A 25,768-nucleotide genomic window follows, 5' to 3' on the forward strand; every position below is an offset into this window, starting at 1 on the left:
TCTACGAGGATATTGCTGATTTGCTGCGATGACTGAGGAATTCCTGTTTTTCTCTTGTAATCATGTTAAGAGGGGGGGAGGAATTGTGTTGCTTATATGGCTTCTAGGATTAGTCCTGCCAATAATTTTGAACAAGTCTTTTTTATCATCTTTCCCGCAAGGCTTAATTGCCTTGGCAGAGCTCAGTCTCGTTTGATTAAGTACTAATCCTGCTCTTTGAGCTTCTTTCAAAAAAAAAAAATAAATAAATAAATAAAAGACTAATCCTTTGAATTTTCACCATCAAATTCATCTTTCATCCATTCGGGTACGCATCATGTACCCACTTGAGGTGATAATGTCAATCTGGCTATTTCATTGAATTTCCGGGGTACTCTTGAATTACCCTAATTAAATGCAAAATAAACATCGCAGGATAAAGCTTTCTGGCAGCATTGATTGAATGAATAATCCACTTCATTGGTTACAAGACTTACAACAGTCAATTCACTAGAGTACAATTTTGGCAGCTCCTCCACCATGCTACATAAAATGCTACAGCAGTTCAAATGGAAGGATCTCTGGGCGCTCAGCATTGCTTCAACAATGGAGGAGCTAGGCAGCTGTACAATGGTACAGAATAAAGAAAGCACACCACGAAATTTGGAGACCTGTGAATCTGTGATTGCCCTAAGTCTAGATATTAGAAGCATTCAGGGCCATCACCTTGCATTGTTCATTCATGGCCAATAGCTGAGCTTCTTTCTTGTCTAATAAAGCATTCAACCTCACATTTTCATCCATCAGTTTCTGTACTTCAGCTTCTTTTTGCATTTTCTCCCCCTCCAATTGGGTTGTTTTAGCAGCCAGCCTATTTTAGGAAGAAAAAAACACACCCACATACACACAAATGTTAACTTGAGTACAGTTTCAACAAGAAAATGAAAACAAACTGCAATATCTCAAAGTAACACTCAATAGCAAGATACTATTACAGTATTACACAGTTACACTCATAAGAGAAACATGTTGAAAAGTAGATTTTGTATACTACCTCCATTACATATTAGTTGCAACTTTTGCCAAAACGGGGTGCTACACATTAGTTGCAACTTTCCATTTTTTTCCTATTTTAGTAAGTTTTTTTTAAATGAAAGTACAAAAATACCCTTACTAAAGAATTCATAAACACAATTAACAACCTATATCAGATTTAATTAAATTCCTAATCTAACTAATTTAACTCATCTAAAACTTAAATTAAAAAAACAATTCATTTCTAAAAATCATTCAACTAAATCAACTCCCACAAATTGTTAGAACACCACCCTTCTCAACGTCGCCGGCGCATCTAACCACCTCTGTCAACGTCGCCGTCGCATTTACCACCACCGTCATAATCGTCGCTGCTCATCACCACCGTAATAAGTACCTTGTGTCAGAATTGAGAAATTCTCCTCTAGAGTTCCTTTCTCACTCTCTTCTCTCTCTCTCTCCCTTTTTTTTTTTTTTTTTTTTGAATCGTTTAGATTTGATGGTTAAAGGCCTAATTGGGCTAGTTTGGGGTGGTTTAAGGATGTACCAAGAAGGTTTCGGTGTGATTCAAGGTGAGTAAAGATGGTTCGGTGTGGTTAGAGTTGAGAGGGGGTGGTTTCGATGTCGTTTGGGTTAAGAGGTGGTGATTTTGGGGTTGTACGAGCTGCGGGGGTGGTTTTAGGGGTTGTTCGGGATGTGGGGGTGGTTTTAGGGTTGTTCGGGGGTGCTTGTAGGTGGTTTATGGATGGTTGGCCTGAGAAGGGGGTTTGTTTCAGAGTGGTTCAGGTTGAAATAGGATGGTTTCAAGGTGGTTCGGGTTCAGGTTGAGATTGGGTGGTTTCAGGGTGGCTGCTGCTGGCCGACAATGGTGGGATGGCTGCTGCTGGCCGACGTCAGTGGGGTGGCTGTTGCTGGCCGACGGTGGTGAGATGGCTGGTGCTGGCCGACGGTGGTGGGGTAGGTGTGGTTGATGGTGGTGGGTAATTTATTAATTACCTTCACTTTCTCTCTCCTACCTTACTTAATTACCTATTCTTTAATTAATTAATCCACTATTAAGAAATTGTCTTAGAATCCGTGTCAAGCTGAAAGTTGCAATTAATATGTAACACAGGTAGTACAATTTTACAATACCCAATAACCCTTGAGCATATTGAAATCAGTCTTTGAATTGAAAGAATTAACCTCTAGAGAATATAAACATAAATATACACACTTCACTTTGTCTTCCAATATGAGTATGGAAACCTTTATGCCCCCACAGTCTTGCACCTTTGTCCAGTTTAAAAGGACAGCCCCATGACAAAACTATTCAACTTTTAACGTATAATAGTTGGATATGTAATTATGTAGCGACACCAACACTCACACGAGTGACATAGTGTACAACCAATAACACCAAAAAAGCAATTTAACTACTCCCTCCATTTTCCTAAGTTCTACTCAGTTACTGTAGCTATAAAAATCGAGAGAAGGTGGAAGGGACCCATGTATGTGACTAACTTTGCTTAACAAAGGAGAGAAATAAAGAGTGAGGGATTTATTTATATAAAATTTGGGCCACACAAAGTGTCATCGTAGATGAAAAAAATGGAATAAAGGAATAAAAGTAAAAGTGAGTTTCAAAATAACGAATGAAAATAAAAAGTGAGTAGAACTTAGGAAAATGGACGAAGTACTAAGATACTAATACGTGTATAGTACTTTGCAAATGCACCTATATACTATAACAAAGTATCATCTGCAACACAAAATTGCCAATACAATTTGCTATGTCACAACATCCACTAATTGTCAGGCGTCAAAATACATGAAATATTTACCACAAAACAAACAAGTTGTGACAACAAAACAGAGAATGTTTTGGCAAAATTCCCAACTATTATAATACCACTTGAAACATAATCAATAACACCCCAACATATTTAAGTAGGGATGAGCTAAACTTTCGAGTACCCAGAGGTTAGGAACGGGTCCGGATTAAATGTAAGTGTTAAAAATTAAATAGGCTAAAAGACTAATACTATATCAATTGGTGTGTGTGTGTGTGTATACCCAAGTACCTGAAATCAAAACTAGGACCCGACAAGTCCAATTCCAAAATGTTATTTGACCGAGTTCCGAAGTTTAGGAACCGGTCCTAACCAATTTTCAGTCATTTTTTACAGGTACCTAGTTGTGCTCACCCCTACATACAAGTAAGATGTCTCGTTGCTTATACTCTGATCAATCAATCTAAAAGTTGTCATGTACTCCCTCTGTTTCATAAAAAATGCCTAGGTTTAACTTTTACGCTATTTACCTACACCATTTTCACTAATGTTAGTTTTTATACATAAGATTAAACATAGTCATGTTGGAATTGGTTCAAATCGTCTCTCTGTGCTTTAAGTTGGGTTTGGACTTTGGAGGAGTGAGGTAACGTAAGAGAAAGATGATATGTTAGGGTGGGTTTAGGATCATATGAGAACCCTCCTTAAGGTGATAAGGGTGAGAAATAATCTCAACAATCATTTATAGATATACTGTTATAAGATTTGTAAGCATTTTCTTGCGGGGAAAAACAAGTGCGGCTTGTAGGCAAACCTATGAAAACTTTTAATTGGATCACTTCACAAGCCAGACCTATGAAAACTTTTAATTGGATCGCTTCACAAGCCAGACCTATGAAAACTTTTAATTGGATCACTTCACAAGCTAGCCCTATGTAAACCTTTGATTGGATCACTTCGCAAGCCAAACCTATGAGAACTTTTAATTGGATCACTTCTCTCTCTAATTTATGGTTTTCTCTCTCTCAAATCGAATCTTAATCTGTCAACTGAATTTCGTTAGGTCAATAGTTTCAAATTTATGGAACAAATTATTCAATTTTCTCCATACTCTTCTCCATCTAAGTTACAACAATTTTGATTTCAAATTTTCAATCAATAAGTAAAGTACATAGTTTCTCCCTCTCAATTATGTTCTGCTTTTGGTATTAAGCTTTCAAATTTTATTAGTGTTTGTATATTCATAATTAAACTACTCAAACTTTGGAGGCTGTTGTGATCGGTTTATAAAAAGCAACAATAATTTGAGCATTGTTAGTGGACTAGCAGATCTGAAATAATCTTCCAAAACTCACTAAAATTCAAAGCAAAAAAAAATAATAAAGGAGGCAAAAAAAAAATAATAATAATAAAAATAAATAAAAACAATTGAGCAAATACTAACCGTTCAAAGAGCTTTTCAATAGTTTGGAATTGTTTCTCAGACGAAATGAGTGTTTCTCTAACACTGATGAGACTACTGACATATGATTTCAGAGACTCAAAATCATGCTTTACACGAGAAAGTTCCTGCTCATTTTCTGCAGCTCTTTGTCTTTGCCTAGATGTCTCTTCAACCAAATCTTCAACTCTCTGCCTCATCTCATTCAAAATGCAGTTAGTTCCAAAAGCAAATCTTTCCATCTCCTCCAACTTCAAAGACATGCTTTCAAGTTGAGTTTCCTTCTTCTTAATTTCTTCTTGACTGAAGTTTACTTTCTCCTTCTCAATAGCAGTTTCAGACTCTGCAATTAGGACCCTTTTAACCAGAGTTTCCATCACATTTGTGACCATATGCACAGATTTTAATAGCTCACACACATAGGCTCCATCTATATCACAAACAAGACCACTTTGATCACTCGTTCCGGTAAATGTTACATCACCAAGGCCATCAAAAGATAAAATATCAGTATATTTAGACCAACTAGATAATGGAATTCCGTCCTTGTCAACAAACCCTATCCCTTCCAGCTGCTTTATCCCACAAGATGCTTGTGCTAAGTGCGGAACCGCCATCGTTCGTGCTCTAGTCTTTAAATAGGTCAATAAAGTTGCTGCTGTTTTCACCCTCCGTAATAAAATATCTAACTCGTTAACTGCCTCAACTTCAGACCCAGCAATAGAGGCTTTTACCTCCATACATTTCACTTGCAATGCAGCAACTTGAGATTCACATCTTTCCATCTCCTCCTTCCACATTGCATTCCTTTCACCTACCCGAGGCTTCGAAACTGATAAATCAGTATGCTCCTCTGCTGCCATATCCTTTACACAGTCCCACAGAATAGCCTTCTTACCTGTGAAGCTCTAGAAGTAGGCAATACTCAATCATTATAACATAACAAAGATTAATTAAGCATACTTGTGAAACATTCTACAAGACTTTTGCATATATATAAACATGTGCCAGACAATCAGACACCAATATTATAGTGGAGGGGTGAGAAGCTGAGAACAGCTGCTAGATCAGTTTATTATACAACAATTACAACACCATATATGGTGTAAAGCATACCATACACCAACCACATAAATTCTCAAATGATACAACAACAACAACAACAAAGTCTTAGTCCCAAAATGATTTGGGGTCGGCTAACATGAATCGTCATAAAAAATAAATTTCTCAGATGATAAGAAACAAAAATACTGAGAATTTAAAAGGACATGAACAGATAATTTAACCAAAAAAATAAATAAATAAAAAAAAAAAAAAGAAAAACCAGATCAATTAAATATCAGAAAGTAAAACCCTAATATGTAAGTAAAATAATAATGAAAAAATACCCATTAGAAATACTGAAAATCAGAAAGATCTAAGCTTTAATAAAATTTATAAAAAAAATCTAGTTTCAGGGTTTTGGATGTAATCAACAGATAGGAAGAGATAAGATAAAGAGACGCACCTATTAATTGACGCCGGTAGATGAACGTTCGATGAAGTGAAGAATTTGACTCAGGAAAAGAGAAGAAGGTGGAAGATGATGATGGGATGTCCGTTTTTGTTTGCAAGGACACCGATTTGGTAAAGGTTACCCCAGCGAGAAATTAAGGGAGACAACGAGAAGGCAAATTGGGCCGGTGGTTAGCTTTTTCAGTTTTCTTCTACTCCATTTTTAAAAATTAAAAAAAAAAAATGTTGTTGGAGAATAAACTAATTAATTTAAGATATAAAAGCTCTATCTTTCCTTTAAAAAAAAAAAAAATCTAATTACCTGTTAAGCAAGAATTAAGGATAGTCTTCTCTCAATTTTTTTTTACCAAAAACTTAATTTTACAGGTTAAAAATACTTTTAACGATTTTCTATCATAATTGTTCAATAAGTTAACTAATTTTTACGGAACTAAGCATATTATTATCGTTATTGTTTTTAATTTTTTTTGTATATATTAATAGAGCAGAAGTCAAATAGTTGTTGTTTAGTATAGGTTTAAAAAATGAAACTTTTATTTTTTTTTTATTTTTTTATTTTTTTTTTTTTTTTTTGTAAATGCATCAATTTGACTAGCTCGTTGTCACTAATATATTGATCACAAATTTTTATATGTAGCCATCCATCATGGAGATTACTTCGTCAATGTTGTAGAGGGCTAAGGGTTACTCTGTCATTGTTACATGAATTACTTCAACTGTGTTATATGGGTTACTCGATCAATATTATAGAGATTACTCGGTCACTATTATAGGGGTTACTTTGTTTTTCTTACAAGTGGTCACATGGTGTAGCCAGCCGCACACAAAATGCGTTATACAATGAAAATTTTTATAATACTTCCTTCGTTCTAAATTAGATGACACAATTTGACTTTGAGCATCATTTACATAACTTGGTTTGACTTCATTTTATGATGTCGTACCGTGTTGAGAAAAAAATATAGTAATGTATGTGAAGTCTTGTTAGATTCGTTTCAACTAAGGGCCTGTTCACATTTACTGAACTGAGCTGAACTGATTAGAGCTGAACTGAACTTATTGGAACTGAACTGAACTGAACTAAATTGAGCTGAAATGAATATTTTATGTGAGAGGGAAATTAAGAGCTGAACTGAACTGAACTGATTGGAACTGAACTGAACTGATTAGAGCTGAACTGAACTGAACTGAATTGAAATTAAGTAAATGTGAACAGACCCTAAATCTATTTTTTTAAATATCAATATTTTATAATTTTGGCTCATATGCAATCAAGGATATTTGTATTAGAAAGTATGTATCGGCAAACATGCCTAAAAGAAATGTGGCATTAAATATGAAAGAAAGTAACATTTATTTATTGAGATATTTTACCATCTAACCCTGTGTATGTTTTATACATTTTTCTTATATAATTCTGACTTTTACATTATTGCATGAGTTAACCTTAAACTTGTAAATGGGACGAAAAAACATAACAATGTTATTTAATTTCATACTACCTCCGTTTTTTATTAATTGAAATTTTTTTTTATCACGCTTGCCGATGCACAATTTTAACGATTGATATCTCTAATTATTGACATTATTAAATTTTATTTTGAGACGATTCAAACAAGATTCCACATTACTATGTTTTATCTAGCTATAAATCACAAAAGCTAGTTAACGTTTATTTTTGACGTGAAAATCGAAAAATATTTTTAATTCCGATAGATTTAATGGTTATTTTGACAATAGGTGGGCGAAAAACAATTTTAGATTTTTAGTTGGTGGTAAGATATAACCTTTAAAATTTTAATGGTAAAAAATAATTTCGTCATTTCGTGTGTTTTTCTTTTGTGGTAAAAGTCAAAAAAAAGTTTTTTTTGAAAAAAAAAAAAAACTGGAGGGAGTAAAAACGGAGTAAAACCCAATTTTATTTTTTTTTTTCCCAGAAAGATATTAGGGTTCGTCGCTTGGAATTCGCTCAAACAGCAAGAGGAATTTTCTTTCAATCTCAGCAATCGAGGGTCAAATCCCCCTTGTTGGTGGCACGAAAACCATATCAGTAAGATTAAGGGAGTGATAAGTTATTACTCCGTTTTTTATTTTTAATTTTATTTTTTTTGAATTTCGCCATTTAAATTTCTGTTTTTTTGGAACTTGATTAATAATTTGGGTAAGTTTATGTCTGAATTTATATATCCAGTGACATGTATTAAACTTGAAATTGGTTGTCGAAAATGAAGATAATAACAATACTTCATAGTATATGAGTTCTATATTTCATTATTTTGGGTATCTTGTAACTGATAGTGGTGAAGCTAAGTTTTGATCGAATACTCATGATCGATTTTATATATGCAGTGTCGGACATTGTGCTTATTGTGCAACTCAGTATATGAGTGTATTATGCCATAGGTGGTAATTTTTCTAGAACAAAATTATTTCAATTCCACTATAAATTTTGTTTCGATTTGCAATGACTCAAATACCACCTTCTGCCCCAAAAGATGGGGTCGATCACTGTGATGGTGGCGGCTCACCGCTTAATAAAGCTGAAAATTCTCTGGAAGACAGAGAGAAAAAAGTAAGAGTAATTGTTTTCAAAATTTACTGAATAATTTTTTTAGGGGAGTCAGTCATATAGGGTTCCATGTTTATTTCTACTCCGTTCTAACCCTTACTAACTTTTGATCAATGGGTTATGTCAAGAATTTGAGTCGAAGAGTCAAGGATGTTGAAATTTCTGTGCCAATTGTTTATGGAACCATTGCGTTTTGGCTTGGTCGGAAGGCAACTGAGTGAGTTTGCGTATTTTGATTTCACTTATTGCCCACCTAGTGTTTGATAGCATGTCTAAGTAAATTTTTATTTTTATTGATTTACTTATTTTTGTATAAAAAAAAAAAAAATTAGGTCTCAATCACATAAATGGACTGTCTATGTTCGTGGGGCAACAAATGAGGATCTGAGTGTTGTAGTTAAGCGTGTTGTTTTTCAACTCCACCCGAGTTTCAATAACCCTATCAGAGTTGTTGACTCTCCACCTTTTGAATTGTGTGAATGCGGTTGGGGTGAATTTGAGATTGCCATTTCACTCTACTTCCACAGTGATGCATGTGATAGGAAATTGGACGTGTGAGTAAATTCTCTCTGTTTTCTTTGTGCTTTTACTCAAGGGTGGATCTCATTAAGTATTTAACTTTTCAACAGATTCCACCATCTGAAACTATATCCTCTAGAACAGAGTGGTCCACAGTCTACCAAGAAGCCTGTTGTTGTGGAATCATATGATGAAGTTGTTTTTCCTGATCCTTCCGAGCTCTTTCTTGCTCGCGTGCAGAATCACCCTGCTGTTGTTGTTCCTCGGCTTCCTGCAGGTTTGGAGCTACCACCCTCTGGTATGATGTGATTTTGCTTTCATTTTTATTTAATTATTTATTTTCATTGAAACACTTTTTGTGAGCTTGATTAGCTCTTTATTTGATGATGTAGCTCTGACTGAAGAAAACAGTGATCGGAGAGGGAACACTAAAGATCACCCTCTAGGCCATTGGTTTATGAATTTTTCAGAGGCAGATGAACTGCTCAAACTTGCCGCAGCTCGTCAACAGGTAATTGCAGTCATCTGCTTTCTATATTAATCTATTTGGCATTACCGTAGTTTCTAAAACTTATTTTATTGTAGGATTGGTATTGTTTGTTGTGATAAATTCTAAATTAGTGCTTGGTTTAAGACATTTACAGTTTCTGATGTGTGTGACGATTTCTTGATTTGCACCCATATATAGGTTTCTTTATTGCTTGTTATACTGAACTCCATGCACTTGTATGGCAAGAGGTGGATTCTGAATCTATTGTTGTGGTTGGGTTTTGAGTTGACCTTTCTCAGTTTTTTGTCTTCAAGCTTGGAATGGCTAGAAATAAGTTCTGGTAATGTCCAAACAATAGTTTATCATATATTCTGCAAGGATAGGACTTAGAGTGGTAGCCTAGGGAGGTGTTTTCCTCCCCCTCATTTGCATCAGCACAAAGGTGCTATAAGTGCTTTTGCATTTTTAAAAAATTATTGGTACTTTAGGCAATAGTTGGCTATAGTCTATAATACTTTGAGATCTTATATTTGTACTTTAGGAAATATTTGTTATATTTGCATCTGTAGTGGGACAAATAGTCTGCAAACCTACGTCCCATTCTGTTTTCTGTCTGGTAGATTATCTTGGATTCTTCTTTAATGTATAAACTTATTATTTAATTACTTTGTATCATAGTTTTCTACTTACTAATTACAAATTTAATGCAATTGAATTCAAGGCTATTTGAACAATCGAATGTTAATTTATATAATTGCCATTGTGTATTAGTGTAGAAGTGTAAGCTATGAACTGGCTGACTTCTGATATAAATTGTCACTTGTGATATAAGAATTGCAATTAGTATTTCGTACTACTGTAAGGCATGACTATTGACTAGTGAATTTTTGATAGTGAATTTGTGATGTGATTTGTAATTGCACATGTCCTGAATTATTAGTTGATTATGGTATATGATTTTATTATGTGCTTGAAGATTTTGAGCCAATAAGACAAGCCACTGGCTTGAGTATCTTTCTCCGTGTATACAACTCTTTGGTTGGCCTATTCCCTCTAGTGAACCAAATGAAGATGGTAAATTCAACGTTTGCCGAGGTTAAAGCACATAATGCACCCCTTTCCCAACACCACAATTTAAATAATAAACTATTTAAATGTACCCATGCAGAACTGCATTTCTGCATTTCTGCCTGAGTAAGTGCTAGTATTAGGATGTATCTTGTAGAAGTCAGTCAGTTGTCTTGGTAATTGTGGATGACTTTGAGTTACTTGGTCAATTATTACTATGATGATGATATACTATGAACCAAAGTAAAACAATGTCCCCATGCATAACTTTTATGTTGGATTTGTCTGACATTTAGAATGTATGTCACCTTGTTTTCGCAATTGCGATTTGCGTAGAGGCTGCCTTGATCAGACTCTGTGGGAAAATGCATTGTCTATGATGCTAAATTATCAAGAACATGGTATACACATGCATAGATATTCTGTATGCAACTGCAGATATATTGTGATCCAATGTAAAACTATGTCCACACGCGTAACTGCTACTTTCTGACATTAAAATGTATGCCAACTTGTTTTTGCAACTGCAAGGAGGCTGTCTTAAGACTTATGGAAAGAGACACTGTCTATGATGCTGAATTACTAAGAACATGGTATATACATGCATAATAATTCTTTATGCAATTGCATGAAGTGATTTGATTGCAAAACTATAACCAATGAAACCACTTTTGCATAGTCATAGTAGATTACTACAACTAAGTTCTAGATACTTGATCTGTTTGTAGTATATGTTTGTGTGTGTTTCTCTATTGACTATAGTACATAATATAATATATTTATATTTGTCGTTCAGATGTGCATTGTTTTATGCTCATCCATAGAAAAAATAATGTGCTCACTATGTTATTACTTGTACGTGCTAATTGGAAACTAACTTCATTTTCTCAAACTTGTATGATGTAACCACTTATGTTGAAGAAGCTATACTTTATGGAGTATTTATCATGCTTCAAACCTTCTGATTAACAACTAATAGTATATTTTTTAAAAAAAATTATGACACCTTGTAATAGGTACAAGCTCATATTGTTAAGCTAAGAAGACAAATGAGTATGGTGGAAGGCTCTTCTGTGACTGCGGATCCTGCCTCGGCCTTTTAAATGTATTTTCTGACTAAGGAGAAATAGCTCCTTGTACCAGTTTTCTTAGCTTGAAAGGATTGCTGATGCTTGTGGTGAAATTTACAATTAAGACTTCATAGTTTAATGTGTTTTCTCATCTTGTAAATAAGTTCGGAGTAAATGTATTTGACATAGTTTTAGGTCTTCAATTGTTTATGGATATGTTATGTGCTACATTACGCCCTTTTCCTCATAATTTTAAGGACATTGATCCAATTTACAAAATTACGGAGTACATATTATAGTGGGGCTTTAGAGATGTGGGCAAATATATGACTAGACAGTCATGCATTGGAAATGTGCCTGTATAATTTAATCTTTAATTTTGAGCATATAACATTGTAAAAAAAACAGAATGGAAGGATGAGAGATCAAATCTTGTTTTATATAGCCTTAGATAGTTACCAACAATCGAAACAAGATTGGAACGGTTAGACACTCCTAATGTTTATTACCTTAGTCCTTAGATAGTTACCAATTCTTTTTATTATGGAGTATTTTTTTTTTTTTTTTTTTTTGGAAAGGGACGGAGTATTTATTTATCATTGGATATCTTTGTTTTTGTAATTTATAAACAAAATTTCAAATTTGAAAAGTGCATATTATTTGAAAATGTCAAATCTAAAAATCAAATTAGAAAAATTCAAACCTGATCAAATTAGGTTAACTGAATATTATTTGCACTTGTCTGACTATTTGTATACGCCTACCTTATTTAAAAGTTTGTGCTAAAGTCAATTATTTGTAGCAATATGAAACATGAAAATTTTCGTTACATTATTGAATCTCGCCCTCCTATCCACCTTTAACTGTTCACTATAGTACATTTCAAATGAACCTAACAAAATGGAACTGTACAAGGTGCCCCAACTCATTTTTGCCATGTAGTATGTCCATCTAACGGCTACAACATCCTACCTCTAATTAGTAATTAGTACAATAATAAGATTATCAATTTTCCGACATATTTGCAGATGGCAAAGAGTGAAGAAAAAGGAAGTTTTTTGTATCTAGAACTTGAAGCTCCACTTCGCTGGGCTTCGATAGCTTTGGCCTAGATAATTTCTAATCGTGTTTTTCATACTAATCATAAAATGCAAAACTTGATATTTACAGCACCCCAGTTCAAAGTTCAACCTCCTGGAGGTCATCCCCAGAATTGTCTCTATCCATGTGCAGATTATCCAGCAACTGATCACCAGGCATAAACGAAAGTGGGGAAGCCTTAATCTCACTTGTTGAAGGCGGAGTGAATGTATCACTTTGAACTGCACTCCATGAAGCTGTACGACGAGATTGAGGTGCAAGAGAGCTTATCCCACTGTCCATAGCACCCTTGCTAGGTAAGGTATCGACACTAGAAAACCTCTGCATCGTTCCAATGGGTGCAGGTGCTAGGTTTTGGAAAGGATCATTAGAAGTATTTTCTCCACTCGGAGAAATTTCATTTCCGCTTCCAGATTCAGTGCCTGAAGTCTGTTCATTTGTCGGTGCAGCCATGGGAATGAAGAACTTGGTGCCAGTGAGATTAGCAGGTTTAGCTGACGGTACAGATGGTGCCTGGAACAGATTTGTAGAGGCCCCGCCACCCTTGTTGAAGGTATCCACATACCTATACAGAGTAAAAATTCACTACTGAGAAAAATATATACAAACTTCACTTTTAGAAAGATTAACACATTATAGAGAATAACAACAATCCCCTCCCCACCTCCAAAAAAAAAAAAGCTCACAAAACTGCTATTTGCAGTAGCAAAGTGGAGGTAGATGTCATTCAAGCTTTAAAATTTACTCATGAAATCTATACGAACAAGGGGAGTGTTTCTTTCCCTTAAAATCTTCCAGTCCATCCGAAATACTGAGGGTGGAGGAGGGATAAAAAATATGATTGAAAATGCAACCGGAGCACAGGGTAACTGAATCAGACCTGAGCTGAAGAACACGACTCCAGCAAAATATTCCAACCACTGCATAAGTCTATTATAAAGTACCAACAGAGATGAGGGATCTCTAGAGAGGACTAAAATCAAGAGATAGATAATTCATACATACCTTGATCGTACACCCATCCGACTGCGTGCTGAAAATTGATTTGAGCTAGGCATAAATGGTATAGCAGGGCTGCTTTCAGGGGTTGAACTACTAGATGGATCACCATTAGTGGCATGCATTCCATCATTCAAAGCATTCTTCAAGTTATAGTCTGACCTTCCATTTTGGAAGGCAGCAGTCGGTGGTGGTGGCAGAGCAGATTCTTCAGGAGTTGGTTCAGCACCTTCCTCCACCCACCTCTTTAGCTTTTCGTCGTAATAGAATTTATTTGTGTCCCCCAACTTAGCCTTTCATAAAATATGCATAACCAATCAGTAAGATACAGATGTTTCATATATTTTGTACAGGTAAGGAAGATATCTAAACATAAATATAAATGGTCTTACCTGGCGGCCTTGAAGAGGCTTTAAGACCAATCCAACAGTCTTTTGCAAGATCTGAGCACCAAAGTTCAAACGACCAAAGCGAGATGTTCCTGCTGAACCAGATTGTTTTACCACTGTACTAGAAGAAGTTGCTTCATTTGAAGAATCAACCTGATCCTATTTCATATCAAATTTAAAAAATAAAAGGTTAACAACTACCAGGTGCGTATGTGTGTGTGTGTGTGTCAAGGGATTAGGAAGTACAATAAAAGTACACGAGCATGTGACTATACCGGCTTAGTTTTACCAATATCTGGCTCAGAAACGCTTCTATTTTGCAATGTCATTTTACTTTCAGCTACTGCCCACTGGCTTATAGGCTCCATGGATGCTGATGGAGTCAGTGACGACAGACCCATGGTCGACTGGCTGCTCGTTACATTCATGGATACTAATGGTGTCAGTGATGAGACACCCATGATTGCTTGACTACCAGTCACCTTAGGGCCCAGTGTCTGAAATTGATTTTCACTGCCTTGATAACTACTTTGTGTTGTTAAAGACGAAGGACCAGGTGGCGGGAGTCCTCCAACAACACGATGAGCTGTATTATCAATAAAGTTCAGCAATTTACCCACTATCTTAGCTGGAGCTAAGTTACCTGCATATCCACTCTGAAAAGGGTTACAAAAAAAAAAAAAGGTTAAGAGAAATTGCACCACAACTCCTTAGCAAAAGAAAAGTTGAGGTCAAACCTGCTGGTGAGTCCTAATCCTCTCTTCAAGAGATGACAGCAATTGTTTCAATGTATCTGCTTCCGCTGACCGTCCAATTTTCAGAGATTTGTAAACAGCTTGACAGTATCTGAATTATGCCATCATCTTAAAAAAAAATCAAAGGAAAAATGTCTTTAACAATTAAACTAAAAGGCTCATATACATACTTCAATGAATCCGAAATCCTTCCAACCTCAGCCAGCATGTGCGCATATATAAGTTTGTATGGCTGCAGTTGAAGCAGGACAAACTGAGAATTCCCAAGAACCTTTGCATATTCATAAAGCTCTGTCATCTGCAGTAACAACCAAAAACCAAACATAATCTTCAAGATCATGTCTATGACTACATATTTTGCTCCAAAAGAAAATAAAAAAGTTTAATGGGGAGGCATAGATCTATATGATGGATAGTAAAAGATGGTGCATAAAAAAATTAAAAATATAAATAAAAATAAAACAGCCTAGATTATCAAGGGCAGAGAGCTACTATAAGCAAACCATTCCAACAAGTTCAAAGCACATCTCCAGAACCTCAAGAAAGGCAACAGAGACGAGAAGATTCCAGGAAGCTCACTTGCAACCCCAAGAAACTATTCCAAGTAGTTCGAAGCTCATCTCCACAACCTCAAGAAAGCCAACAAAGAAGCCAACTTATCTAGAGCTCATCAACATCTTAAGTAGGGGACGAGTTAGAATCCAACCTCATACAACCGCCACCATCCAGCAGCGATCCAAAGACAGTAGTTTTCAAGATTTAAAAAACAAAATCACTTATCTAGAGCTCATCAACATCTTAAGTAGGGGAGGAGTTAGAATCCAACCTCCTTTTCATGTATTTCGCTTATTTTATGCATTCAAGGACTTTCCTTTTAAGTTTATAGGCCATAGAGTAATTATAATGTTATTGTCAATCGGAAACACAAGGAAAATATTGCATCTCCAAAAGAAAACTCTTTAGAGAATCATGAGTAGTGAGTATCAAAGCTTCTTACCCAGCTTTATTTGATACAAGCGTTGTGTTGTTGAACCAATATAGAAATCGTGTTCACTCACCCTAACGCATACAATTCCGAAAAATCCCTCTCTTGATTTCCTGGTTGTCAGCCTCACTTGTGCCTGCTGCCTCCCTGCACAAGCGCCTGATAAACCATACCCCCTTGCTTTTGTTGCCAATAGGAAATAATGTCCCTTTATAAGATAATAAAATCTTGGCTTGTACGCTTCATTTGCTCAAGCCTCTTCCACTCAAAGCCTTGCACCCTTGCCAACTTCTAAGTATAAGTGCACTGAACAATCCAGTGTCAAAACAATCGGACTTTTCACAGGCATGCCAACTAATCAATATTTTCATAGGAGTGCGCTGGTAGGTAAGGAATGTAGAATGAGATCAGAGAAGGTTAAAACTTTAAAGAGGAGCTGGTTTCCCAGACAAAAGCTTCCTGCCCTAGGATCAAAAGCGCTTGACTCGGGTAATAAGTCAAATCAATAGGAAAAAAGGGGGGAAGGAGGGGGGGGGGGTAGATGAGCCACAATCAGAGGATAAAAAAAATCAAATTCCAGCGACCCATCCTGCACCAATGATGGTTAGAGACCTGGGATGTCAATTAATCTACAATTTCATGGGTGTGCCCTTGTGGGTATGCAGAATACATCTTTTAGACAGAAACTTAGATGTGGGATGATATCATAGGTTGGTCTTATAAAACTACAAAAAGATGAAAACAAGGAGCTGGGTTTCCCAACCAAAAGCTTTCTTCCTTCCCTATGATCGATAGTAGAAAACTCAAGTACATGACCTTGTTGAGTGTTGTAGAACATCTGATAGGATAATTTTTTTGGCCTGAATGCTTATAAATCTAGATTCATCTCCATTTGGCTTCTTTCCTGTTTAATTAGTGGGATTGGACAGGAAATTGTTGGGCATAGCTAAAGAAGCAAATTAAACCCTGTCACTATTGTTCATCCTTTACCCCAAAGCCACAGGCCAATAGACCATACAGTTAAGTGACAAGCACTGTTAGCAAGATCTGGCAGTTAAACAAATTCAGAGAAAAGCCAAATACAAGTATGTTAATAGCTGAGGTGATTCGACACCAAGTTCCAACATTGCTTGATAATGACTTAAAACGTGAGTGTAAACAAAACTCAAAACAAACCTCCAGTTGATTTCAGAGTACAATAGTCTTCACTGAGTTCACTCTAGATAATACATATTGTGGCAGCAATCCATTACTCCAAAACAAAACTTTGGAAGAGTTGGAAATCAACACTTCCCATGAACACTATAATCATGTAAAATCAACCCAACATCAAGCAAGGATCTTAAGTCGATAAGTAGAAATATGAATAATGTTAATGCCAAATAACATTAGACCCAAGTTCTTGTCCCCTCGATGAATAGTAGCCTCAGCCCAAGAAAAAAAAAAAACGAATTATAGAAGGAATCTATACATTGATGGTCAGGGTGAAAATCATAAGATAGTAACTTAGGTAACAGTTATTCAACTAACTAAAGTAGTACGCACAAAATGTGATAAACTATGAGTGCGGACAGACACACGATACAATTTAAAGTAATACAAAAAATACAAAGGACTATTTTCTCCCGATTTGTATAGTATATAAGGTATAAATAAATGCGGAGTTCTCTAGCAAGTAGAAATACCATAATAAAAGTCTAACTGCATGCATAGAAAAGCCGAAGTAACTTGTAAAGGAAATACAAGAAACTAAAATAACACCTGAATTGCCTCAGGACTAGCATACGTCCTTGGGAAGTTCCAGTGGTCTGCACCAATGAGACACAATCTTGCACTATCTGAATACAACTCAAATCCAGCCTCTGCAACCAAGTAGCAGATATGTGCAGCAATAACCTATACAATTGGACTCATAAGAATGAAGCTGATAAATCTTTTAACTTTTCTACAGCTGTAGACTAATGGATGGAAATGGCAATATTGAAATTGCGCAAACAAAGAAAATAAACAAAACTTAACAGCCAACAGCTGCCCAAAATAAAGTGGAAGACATACATCATGTTTTTCCTTCAGTAGACAATCTCCAAGATGGATAATCACAAGATGATCATTCTCAGTTCTATTTGCAGTTATTACAGCCAAATTCTCCTCCCAGTTCTCCAGCATGCTAAAACCTGCATTCTGCTTAGCATACTAAAATTTGAGAGTGACACCAACATTTTAATAAAAGATATTGTAAACACCTCAAGTAAGCATCACCAAAGCTAAATCAAACATTTATGGGACATTCCACATAATTTCCCAGTACTATTGACAGTTCTTACAATTCAAATCTCTTAAAATAGGCAAAAATAATCAAAATATACATAATGCTCCCGCTGCCAATGCCCACAAATAATCTTCATGTTATCTTTTAAAGATACCCATGTGAGAAGAACCCCTCTACTAACATTCTTTCACAATTTAATCCTATCAATCAATCAATCAAAACCTTAATCCCATAAGTGGGGTCAGCTACTCACATTTAATCCTAAGATTCCTAACCCCACTAAAATTTAAAATGCATGTCCTAACATAAGTTACGTATCAGGAAGATTATTTGAGACCGGACGGACTATATGGTAAAGATTCAGACAAAGTGAAAGCAAGATATCAAATCCAATAACCTCCTTCCAGGGAAGCTCTCTTCGCTCTCCCTCCTCCAAACCCATGGAAGGCCCTTCTCGTCCTCCCACAATTCCATCTCCTTCCACAACTCCCCTCCTCACCATCCTATTTTGGCAACCCCTCCTCATAGACCCCCTTTCCCCTGTATGTATAACAGTATAAGTATTGCCATTAAGTTGAAGCAACCCAGAAACCTTGCTGTTTGCATGGAAAAGTTATCTAATTTTCCCACTTGATAATATTTCTGGAAATTGATTTTCTTTGGCAATGGACAATAATCATATCAAATAATTTAGACATCAATGTACTAATTGTCTTGATATATAAGTAATTAAGTAGTATATTAATAATGTTTGTAAACTTAGCTAAAGTAATGCTGGATGACAGGACTATTGAATTCTTCAACAAATAGTACAACATTAATTTACTTTACCTATTTTACTCTAGCTAGATTTAATTTATTTTCTATAATATTCACAACTTCACAAGTACCTTGCATCTAGAAATGCTTTTAGACTTCTAGTTGGCAGTTAATGGAATCTATCGAATTACATAATCTGGAACCGCTCCAAACAGTTTAGAATTCATCTCTTATTAGAGACTAGGGCTTTTTGTTGTAGGCCGGTAAGAGGTGTGATCAGGAGAAGAGTTGAAGGGGTATTTTAGAGGAATCAGGAACTGAACAACTCAAAGTTTCAAACCTCTGGATTTGAAGGGCTTTAAACGGTTGGGTAAGATACAGGTGAGACAGGTGTGTGAAAGAAAGGCTAAGGCAAATACAATTGTGGGGAGGGGGTTCCATGAAAGGATATGGGATTGGGAAGGAAGAAGAGGCTGCCATGAAAGTAGGAGGGGGGGGGGGGGGGGGGAGGAAAAGGGCGGCCATAGGATTTAATTAATTTTGTGAATTAGGGGTTTATTTTCCATGTATAGTAGGATTCTTTGTTAGATTATTTAAGAAATTATATTGCCAATGTAAAGGGCCTTATTAATTTGTGTGTGATTGAGATCAATAAAATGTAAAATTTTGTGCTTAACCTTGTAAAATTAAGTGAGTTAATTTTCACCAATTCTAGCGTTTCTAGTTTGGTAAACTATTCAGTCCGTTTGATCAAAATGTCTAGTTTAGGTCCATTCGATTCTAGAATACTACCTAGCTTTTGTGAAGTCTGTTTGACGTAACAAAATCAAATAAAAACAAATAGCGGGTTGGATAGTGCAACTAGACATCAGTCCTAACCCCTTAATGAACCTCTTAACTACCCTGAACTAATGATGTCAATTCTTTACCAACAATTTATCGATATGTAAAATTCAATTATTTTTGCCAGTGTTATGAAGCAATAACAAGAGAAGTTACGTACCTGCACAGACTGTGGCAACATATTTACTGCTTCATACACGTCATTAGCAGGCATCGTGCTATTACAGAAAACCTCTTCAGGTTTTCTTGCTATCAAAAGGCACAAAGTTCTCAAAGGTGAGCCTACCACTAACTGGCTAACTGCCATTTTCTTCACGGTATCAGCATAAAGCTGCAAATTATACCAATAATCAACTAATTAAATTCATTAAACAAAGTAGCCAGGGAGCCTAGACTGATCTGATAAGAGAAGATGAGAAGTACACAAGTACAAACCTGATCCCCAAGTTCTCGGGCAAGAATTAGAGCAAATCCCCAGAGGTGACCGTCTTGAGCTCGTTGCAAAGCCTCCATCTTTCTACCGGACATCAGAAGGTTTTGTACCTCGGTAGCAGTAGTCTAAAATAGCAAGTATCCATTTCAGTGTTTCACAGAAGTAATAATACTAGTTAAAAAATGAAAGAAATACAGGGAGGTCCAGTATACCTGAATTTGTGCTTCTGAAGGCAAAGTCATCAAACACTTAGAAATTGCATTATTATCATTAAACTGGCCATCAGTCCTCTTGGAAGATGCGAAGAGTTTGGCAATGGCTGATTCAGGAAGGTCATTTTCCTGACATATATGGAAAAAACCGCTTTTATTGATAAATATTTCTGAGTTCTGAAGAATTGCACGGCAAGTAATATGACCAATTCCCACCAACCACCCCCTCCCCTGCCCCCCCCCCCCCCCCCCCACCCCCAATAGTCACACACACACACACACACACACAGAGCAAAATCAACACTCGAATATCAGAAAATAGTGCCATATAAAAAGCCATTCAAAAATTCACTCAAATTACAAGGTTTGCTTCAGAGCCAGAACATCTAAAATGTAAGTAAGAGCATTAAACCTTGAAGCACTTGTTTCTACGTTGAAAACACTCCTCACAACATACAAAATTACAAAGGTGAATTCTTTGCTCTTTTTAGTTTCCTGTCCCCATGCTCAAGCACTCTCATGTACTATTTTACAATAACATTCTCCGGCAAAGTTGTTCAGTTGCCAACAAAAGAAACCTTGTAACCTCAACTCTCGATTCCCCCGCATCAAAAACTATCTCCTTTTATCCCTCCAAAATAACCTGATTATTGCACCAGCAACAAGTCTCAGAAATAGCCATCATAAATTGGCTCAAACTCATAAGTTAAATAATCATGCGTATGAATTATCTCCAAAAAAAAAGGGAAAAAAGTGCAGATTCGGACATAACGCTGACTTCCCATTTCAAAAGACAACCTCAATAATTAAAATATTTCTAAAAACTATAAAATTGCTTTTAACTTGAAAAGACAACCCAAACTTAAAACTTTCCCAGTTAAATTTTCCAACAAAAAAATGCAAAAGAAAAAAAATTAGGTATGGGATTTGTTGCCCAATAATACTAAACTTAATCCTGAACTAAAACAAGCAATCCCTTCTCCATTTCTTTCAGCGTGCAAAAGGGCCAAGCAGTACCTTCCAAATACCAAACTGAGAGAATTTACAACTGACCATGCATCAATAGCTAATGAGCCCCAAAATGTAAACAGATTAATTCTTACCATAATAGAAATCTATCATTTTGCTTAATGCGTTGACAAGCAGTTCAAAAGTTGTGGATTGCCTAAAGGAAAATTCTCTAAGCACAATCAAAGGGGGGGAAAAGCCACTGGGTAGTTCAAAGAAGCAAAAATCTCATATTATGTACACTCTTCAAAATGAGGGGGGGGGGGGGGGGGGGGAGTGGGAGCTACTAACAGTTCACAATCAATAGCAGATGCAACAAAGGTAAAAAGATTCCAACACTATAGATCAGCCACTTCAGGATTCAAATATATATACCTTCAGCCCAGTATCCCCGCCAAAGGATCGAAGTTTTCCATAGTGTTGACATGCAATTTTTAGCAATGAAAGAAGCAATTTCGAACCTTGACGTTTACCATAATTCATTTCCAGAGATTTGCTGTTTGATATCTTGTCATCAATCCATTTATTCATATCTTTGCTTCCCACATTACCACCAATTAAAGGACCGGGAAAGGATTGATTATACAAAGAATGGAAGTAGCTATAAGCACTTGTCTCAGAGCAAGACGGATCCTTGCTCAAACTCACAACTTCCATCAAATTGAGTACAGATAAGAAGCATCCATCACTATCCTGCAAAAGGGGAAAAGGAAAATTATATATGATAAAATATGGGGCACACTGACGAAATCACCAAATGAGGTCCAAATCTAAGATGAGAACTACATTAACTTGACATAGTAAAGCATAAATGAGTGAATATACCTTGCTTCCAAGTGCTGAAAACCCACCAGTATTATTATCTTTCATAACTACAAGCTTTCCCCCAAACCCAAAAGTAACTAAAGCATGAGGAGGCCGACCTGCAGATGACCTTCCCTCAATTGGTGTATAAGAGACATGGTGAGCATTAGAAAATAAGGGTTGGGGAACAGCAGCTGCATGTTGACTGCTGTAATGACCAGTTGGGTTTTGAGTCTCATTTTGCAGAGCTTGTTGAGTATGATTAAACAGCTGAAAATTATTCTCAGCAGAAAAATTGCTCAAGCCACCAGCCCAATTTGAATTATTATTACTCTGTCGTGTTTGCTTGTATGTTTCCAAAGCTCCTGTGGAACCCGAGGGAGTCTCTTGGCACAATTGATTGTTACCGTAGCTATTGTTATCATTAAATCTTTGCCACGACGGAACCACACTAAAATTGGTAGTAGGCCTGGATGTAGCAACAAAATTTTCCAGGCCTTCACCTCTGGGACCTTGTAGCCCATCATTGTTAATAGCCTGACTATTAGTACTACTAGCATGAGAATAACCTGCTGAGGAGAGGAATCCATTTTGAACCTGTGGATTGCTAGTCTGATCCGTTGCATGATAAACTTCCAAAGAAAACCATTGTTGAGCTATTGTATCATAATACCAGCCAGGGTACTGAGAATCAAAAATCATATGTGCTGGATACTGATGTTCCTCATACTGTTGCAGAATGGAATTGTCTCCGGATAAATTTTCAGTTATACTTAATTGACTTATAGTTCCCACAGCAGATTGAGCTGTTGGTTGTGCATTAAAATTTTGGGATGACTGTACATTAGAAGTTTCCCATAGGCTGTCTCCATTTGCACCAAAGGTTCCTTGTATATTTCCAGCAGTGATATCAAAGCTTTCCTGCCCATTTAAAACTCCATCACTACCATGCAACTGATACCATTGTGCAGTGTTTTGATCATATTTCCATCCAGGGTAAAGGCTTTCCCAATACTCGATGCTATATGTATCTCCCCCATTTGGAGGTTGTTCAGTAACAGCCCCAGTTGAACCTTGATACTCATTATGACTAAACGAACTCTCTGTAACTGCATTCTTTCTTGCCTCATTTCCAGGCACAGCTTTAGCTTCGGTATGGGAATTCCCCATTTCCCCCCCTCCTATGTCAGTAAAGAATTCGTCATAAAATCCAACACCACCACTACCGTGCATAGCTGAATCAGTAAAAGCACTCCATTGGACCTCCTTAACACCACTCGTAGGTGAGCAACTAATCTCTCTCATCAACCCTGACTGAACCTCATCTGATGACGCTAACGAAGAATTAGCCTCCCCATCAACAACCTGGTCCCCCCTTGCTTCAAGACTCTGTATCCCCAGATTATCACAGTTCCCCTCCACCTTAACCGTTTCCGTGCCACTATTTATCCCGCCCATACTTAAATTAGAAAATTCTTTCAATTCATCCGACTCATTCCCATCCAATAAATCGGAAGCATGAATCAATCCGGTGGTTTTCGAGCTAACATCGTCATCATCATCATCATTTACTAGCTTATCAAAGAAATCCTCATCCGTCTGATCCTCCAACTCAAATGGAGGATTTGACGCCATTAAATCAAAAATAAATACCTAACAAATCACTCTGTAACAACCACCCCAATTCTACAAACCCTAAAACCTCTACAAAATTCCCGCTCTCAACTGGAATTCAACACCAAAATTAAGATCCGAAATCATATAAAAGCAAATCAAAAATCAAATTCAAACACAATAATAGAACAAGGCCCCAGATACAAGGCTTTTGCAAATCACTGTCCTCTTTTTCCTCTCCTATAATTAAAAATAAATAAAGATAGAATATATAAAGCTAAAAAATGAAAGCAAAGTGAGTTGGTTGTAGCAGCACAGAAGTTAACAGAGGAAGCAGATTAATAAGTTTGAACTTACAGATCAAAGTTCCATAAACGTAGGTGAAATTTGATCGCGTCAGATGAGGAGGAAAATAAAGTGATGGAGATAGAGGGGGGAAGACAGTACTCCGTAGTAGTTATTGTCTTCGACGCAGAGGTATGAATTTCCTTCCCCCACGAGTCTAACCAACCCCACACCAAAGGCCACCTCTTTTTTCTTTTTCTTTTTTTCTTTTTTTTTAACTAGGGGTGGGGATTCTTAAGAGGAACCCAAAAAAAAACGTTTATTAAATACTTCCTCCGTTTTTTTAGATGCAATGCACTCTTTAATGCGGTAATGAAGAAAGGTGGGGTTTACATGATATAATAAACTTTAAAATAAGATGAGTAGTTGTTAGGAGTGTAATTTAGTGGGTCATGTGCTTTAAATAAGGGATATAGTATAGTTTTTTTCTAAAGTAACTTTCCTTTTATAGTGTGTTGCAAGTATTGTGACATTTCCTTTTTAGGGAAGTGTTGCAAGTAAAAGAAAACGGAGGAAGTCATAATAGTTGTTAGGCCTCGGGCGATGCCCCGAGTTACTACATTAATTTTTTTTTTTTTTTTTTTTTTTTTTTTTTTTTTTTTTTTTTACAGGAAGAAGAATATTATCATTAATTAATAGCCATATGGCATCTACAACAATAATAAAGATTTGTAAACCACATATCTAGAGAAAATATCATAACTTTTACAATCAAATCATAACTAATTTACATATCAAGCATAGCTCACACTCCACCGCTTCAAACTTGACGCGAGTAGTGATTTTCGATGTTTTGCATCTTTCCAAGTAGAGGCCTTCGCAATCCGCGCTGACGTTTTGATCGTAGAGTTGATGACGAACCCTAAACCCATATGAATCCAAACCACCTTCTCAATTATTATTAAAACCCTAAAAATAAAATTCTCATCCATAATGAGAATCAAAATCCCAGAAAATTGGGAAAAACCCAAAAAAATTAGGACAGACTCACAAACAGAGAGAACAAAACAAAGCAAAACAAATCAAATAACAAAAAAAGCAAATTAAATCAAGGAAAAAGGGTCATAAATAGTATAATTTTCGAAGAAATTAGACTATTTTCGACCTAAATGACCAAGAAAATTAAAACCCTAAAGAGAGAGGAGAGAGAAAAGAGGGAAGAGGGAGGCGGCTCTTGTACCAACAACATTACTTGATGAGACAAAAAAAGTTTCAAGGAGTTACTACATTAATTTCATGATTAAAATCTTTAATTATATTTAATTTTAATAAAATACCGCATCTTTCAAATGAGGCAAAAAGGTCCCTTAACCACCCATTATTCACCATTGCTGGTGGTGGAAAAGCTTAGTTAGCAAAGTTTAGGGACTTTCAATCCCAACTAAGCAAAGTTTAGGGAGTGAGAGTGATGACTAAACAAAGTTTAGGGACCAGCCTGGAAGTGATGACTAAGCAAAAGTTTAGGAACTTTACACTTAATGTTGAAGGATTTTAGTACAACCAAAGTAAAAGCTGCTACTCTTTGTGCTCTTTGGATGGATGTTTGATTATCATTATCCATATAAATATGACAATATTAACATATCTGAAAAAAAAAAAATATATACTCATTTTTTTTGAGATTGCTACCCACCTATTATTGTGGTGGGTAAAAAAAATACTCATTTAAATAACGACAATATTTACATATCTATAATTAGATAAAGTCATTGATGAATTGAAGTTCAAATTATTAAAAAAAAATGCGCACAAAAAAATGAACATTTTTCGTATACTCATTTAAAACCCTAATTT

At 36.1% G+C, this 25,768-nt stretch overlaps 3 protein-coding genes across 5 annotated transcripts; 1 reads left to right on the forward strand and 2 right to left on the reverse strand.

Annotated features, from left to right (window-relative positions):
• Positions 1-249: 249 nt before the first annotated feature.
• On the reverse strand, positions 250-5,936 carry LOC145597652 (uncharacterized). 2 transcript variants are annotated; one of them, XM_081653868.1, is made up of 3 exons: positions 5,735-5,936; positions 4,231-5,125; positions 250-850 (listed from the first exon to the last, which is right to left on the reverse strand). In XM_081653868.1, exons 2-3 carry the CDS (start codon positions 5,088-5,090, stop codon positions 676-678), a joined length of 1,035 nt encoding a protein of 344 aa, XP_081509994.1. In that variant the 5' UTR covers positions 5,091-5,125; positions 5,735-5,936; the 3' UTR covers positions 250-675. The 2 variants fall into 2 exon arrangements, with proteins under 2 accessions (XP_081509994.1, XP_081509993.1); XM_081653867.1 differs by having other exon boundaries at positions 4,231-5,135.
• A 1,733-nt stretch (positions 5,937-7,669) lies between these two features.
• On the forward strand, positions 7,670-11,686 carry LOC145598124 (transcription initiation factor TFIID subunit 14b-like). Its single transcript, XM_081654436.1, has 7 exons — positions 7,670-7,792; positions 8,092-8,314; positions 8,440-8,528; positions 8,644-8,865; positions 8,941-9,128; positions 9,223-9,341; positions 11,405-11,686. The coding sequence occupies exons 2-7, from the start codon at positions 8,207-8,209 to the stop codon at positions 11,489-11,491; spliced, it is 813 nt and encodes a 270-aa protein (XP_081510562.1). The 5' UTR covers positions 7,670-7,792; positions 8,092-8,206; the 3' UTR covers positions 11,492-11,686.
• A 457-nt stretch (positions 11,687-12,143) lies between these two features.
• Positions 12,144-24,084, reverse strand: LOC145598119 (protein transport protein SEC16A homolog). Of its 2 annotated transcripts, none has more exons than XM_081654432.1 (13): positions 22,037-23,663; positions 21,587-21,904; positions 20,204-20,332; positions 19,994-20,116; positions 19,719-19,889; positions 17,743-17,880; positions 17,449-17,583; positions 14,873-15,000; positions 14,685-14,793; positions 14,223-14,603; positions 13,951-14,106; positions 13,565-13,851; positions 12,144-13,124 (listed from the first exon to the last, which is right to left on the reverse strand). In XM_081654432.1, exons 1-13 carry the CDS (start codon positions 23,648-23,650, stop codon positions 12,638-12,640), a joined length of 4,176 nt encoding a protein of 1,391 aa, XP_081510558.1. In that variant the 5' UTR covers positions 23,651-23,663; the 3' UTR covers positions 12,144-12,637. The 2 variants fall into 2 exon arrangements, with proteins under 2 accessions (XP_081510558.1, XP_081510557.1); XM_081654431.1 differs by having other exon boundaries at positions 12,153-13,124; positions 17,743-17,868; positions 22,037-24,084.
• Between the last annotated feature and the right edge of the window lie 1,684 nt (positions 24,085-25,768).

This window comes from Chenopodium album, chromosome 20, assembly GCF_948465745.1.
Source record: "Chenopodium album chromosome 20, dcCheAlbu1.1, whole genome shotgun sequence".
Classification (NCBI taxonomy): Eukaryota; Viridiplantae; Streptophyta; class Magnoliopsida; order Caryophyllales; family Amaranthaceae; genus Chenopodium; species Chenopodium album.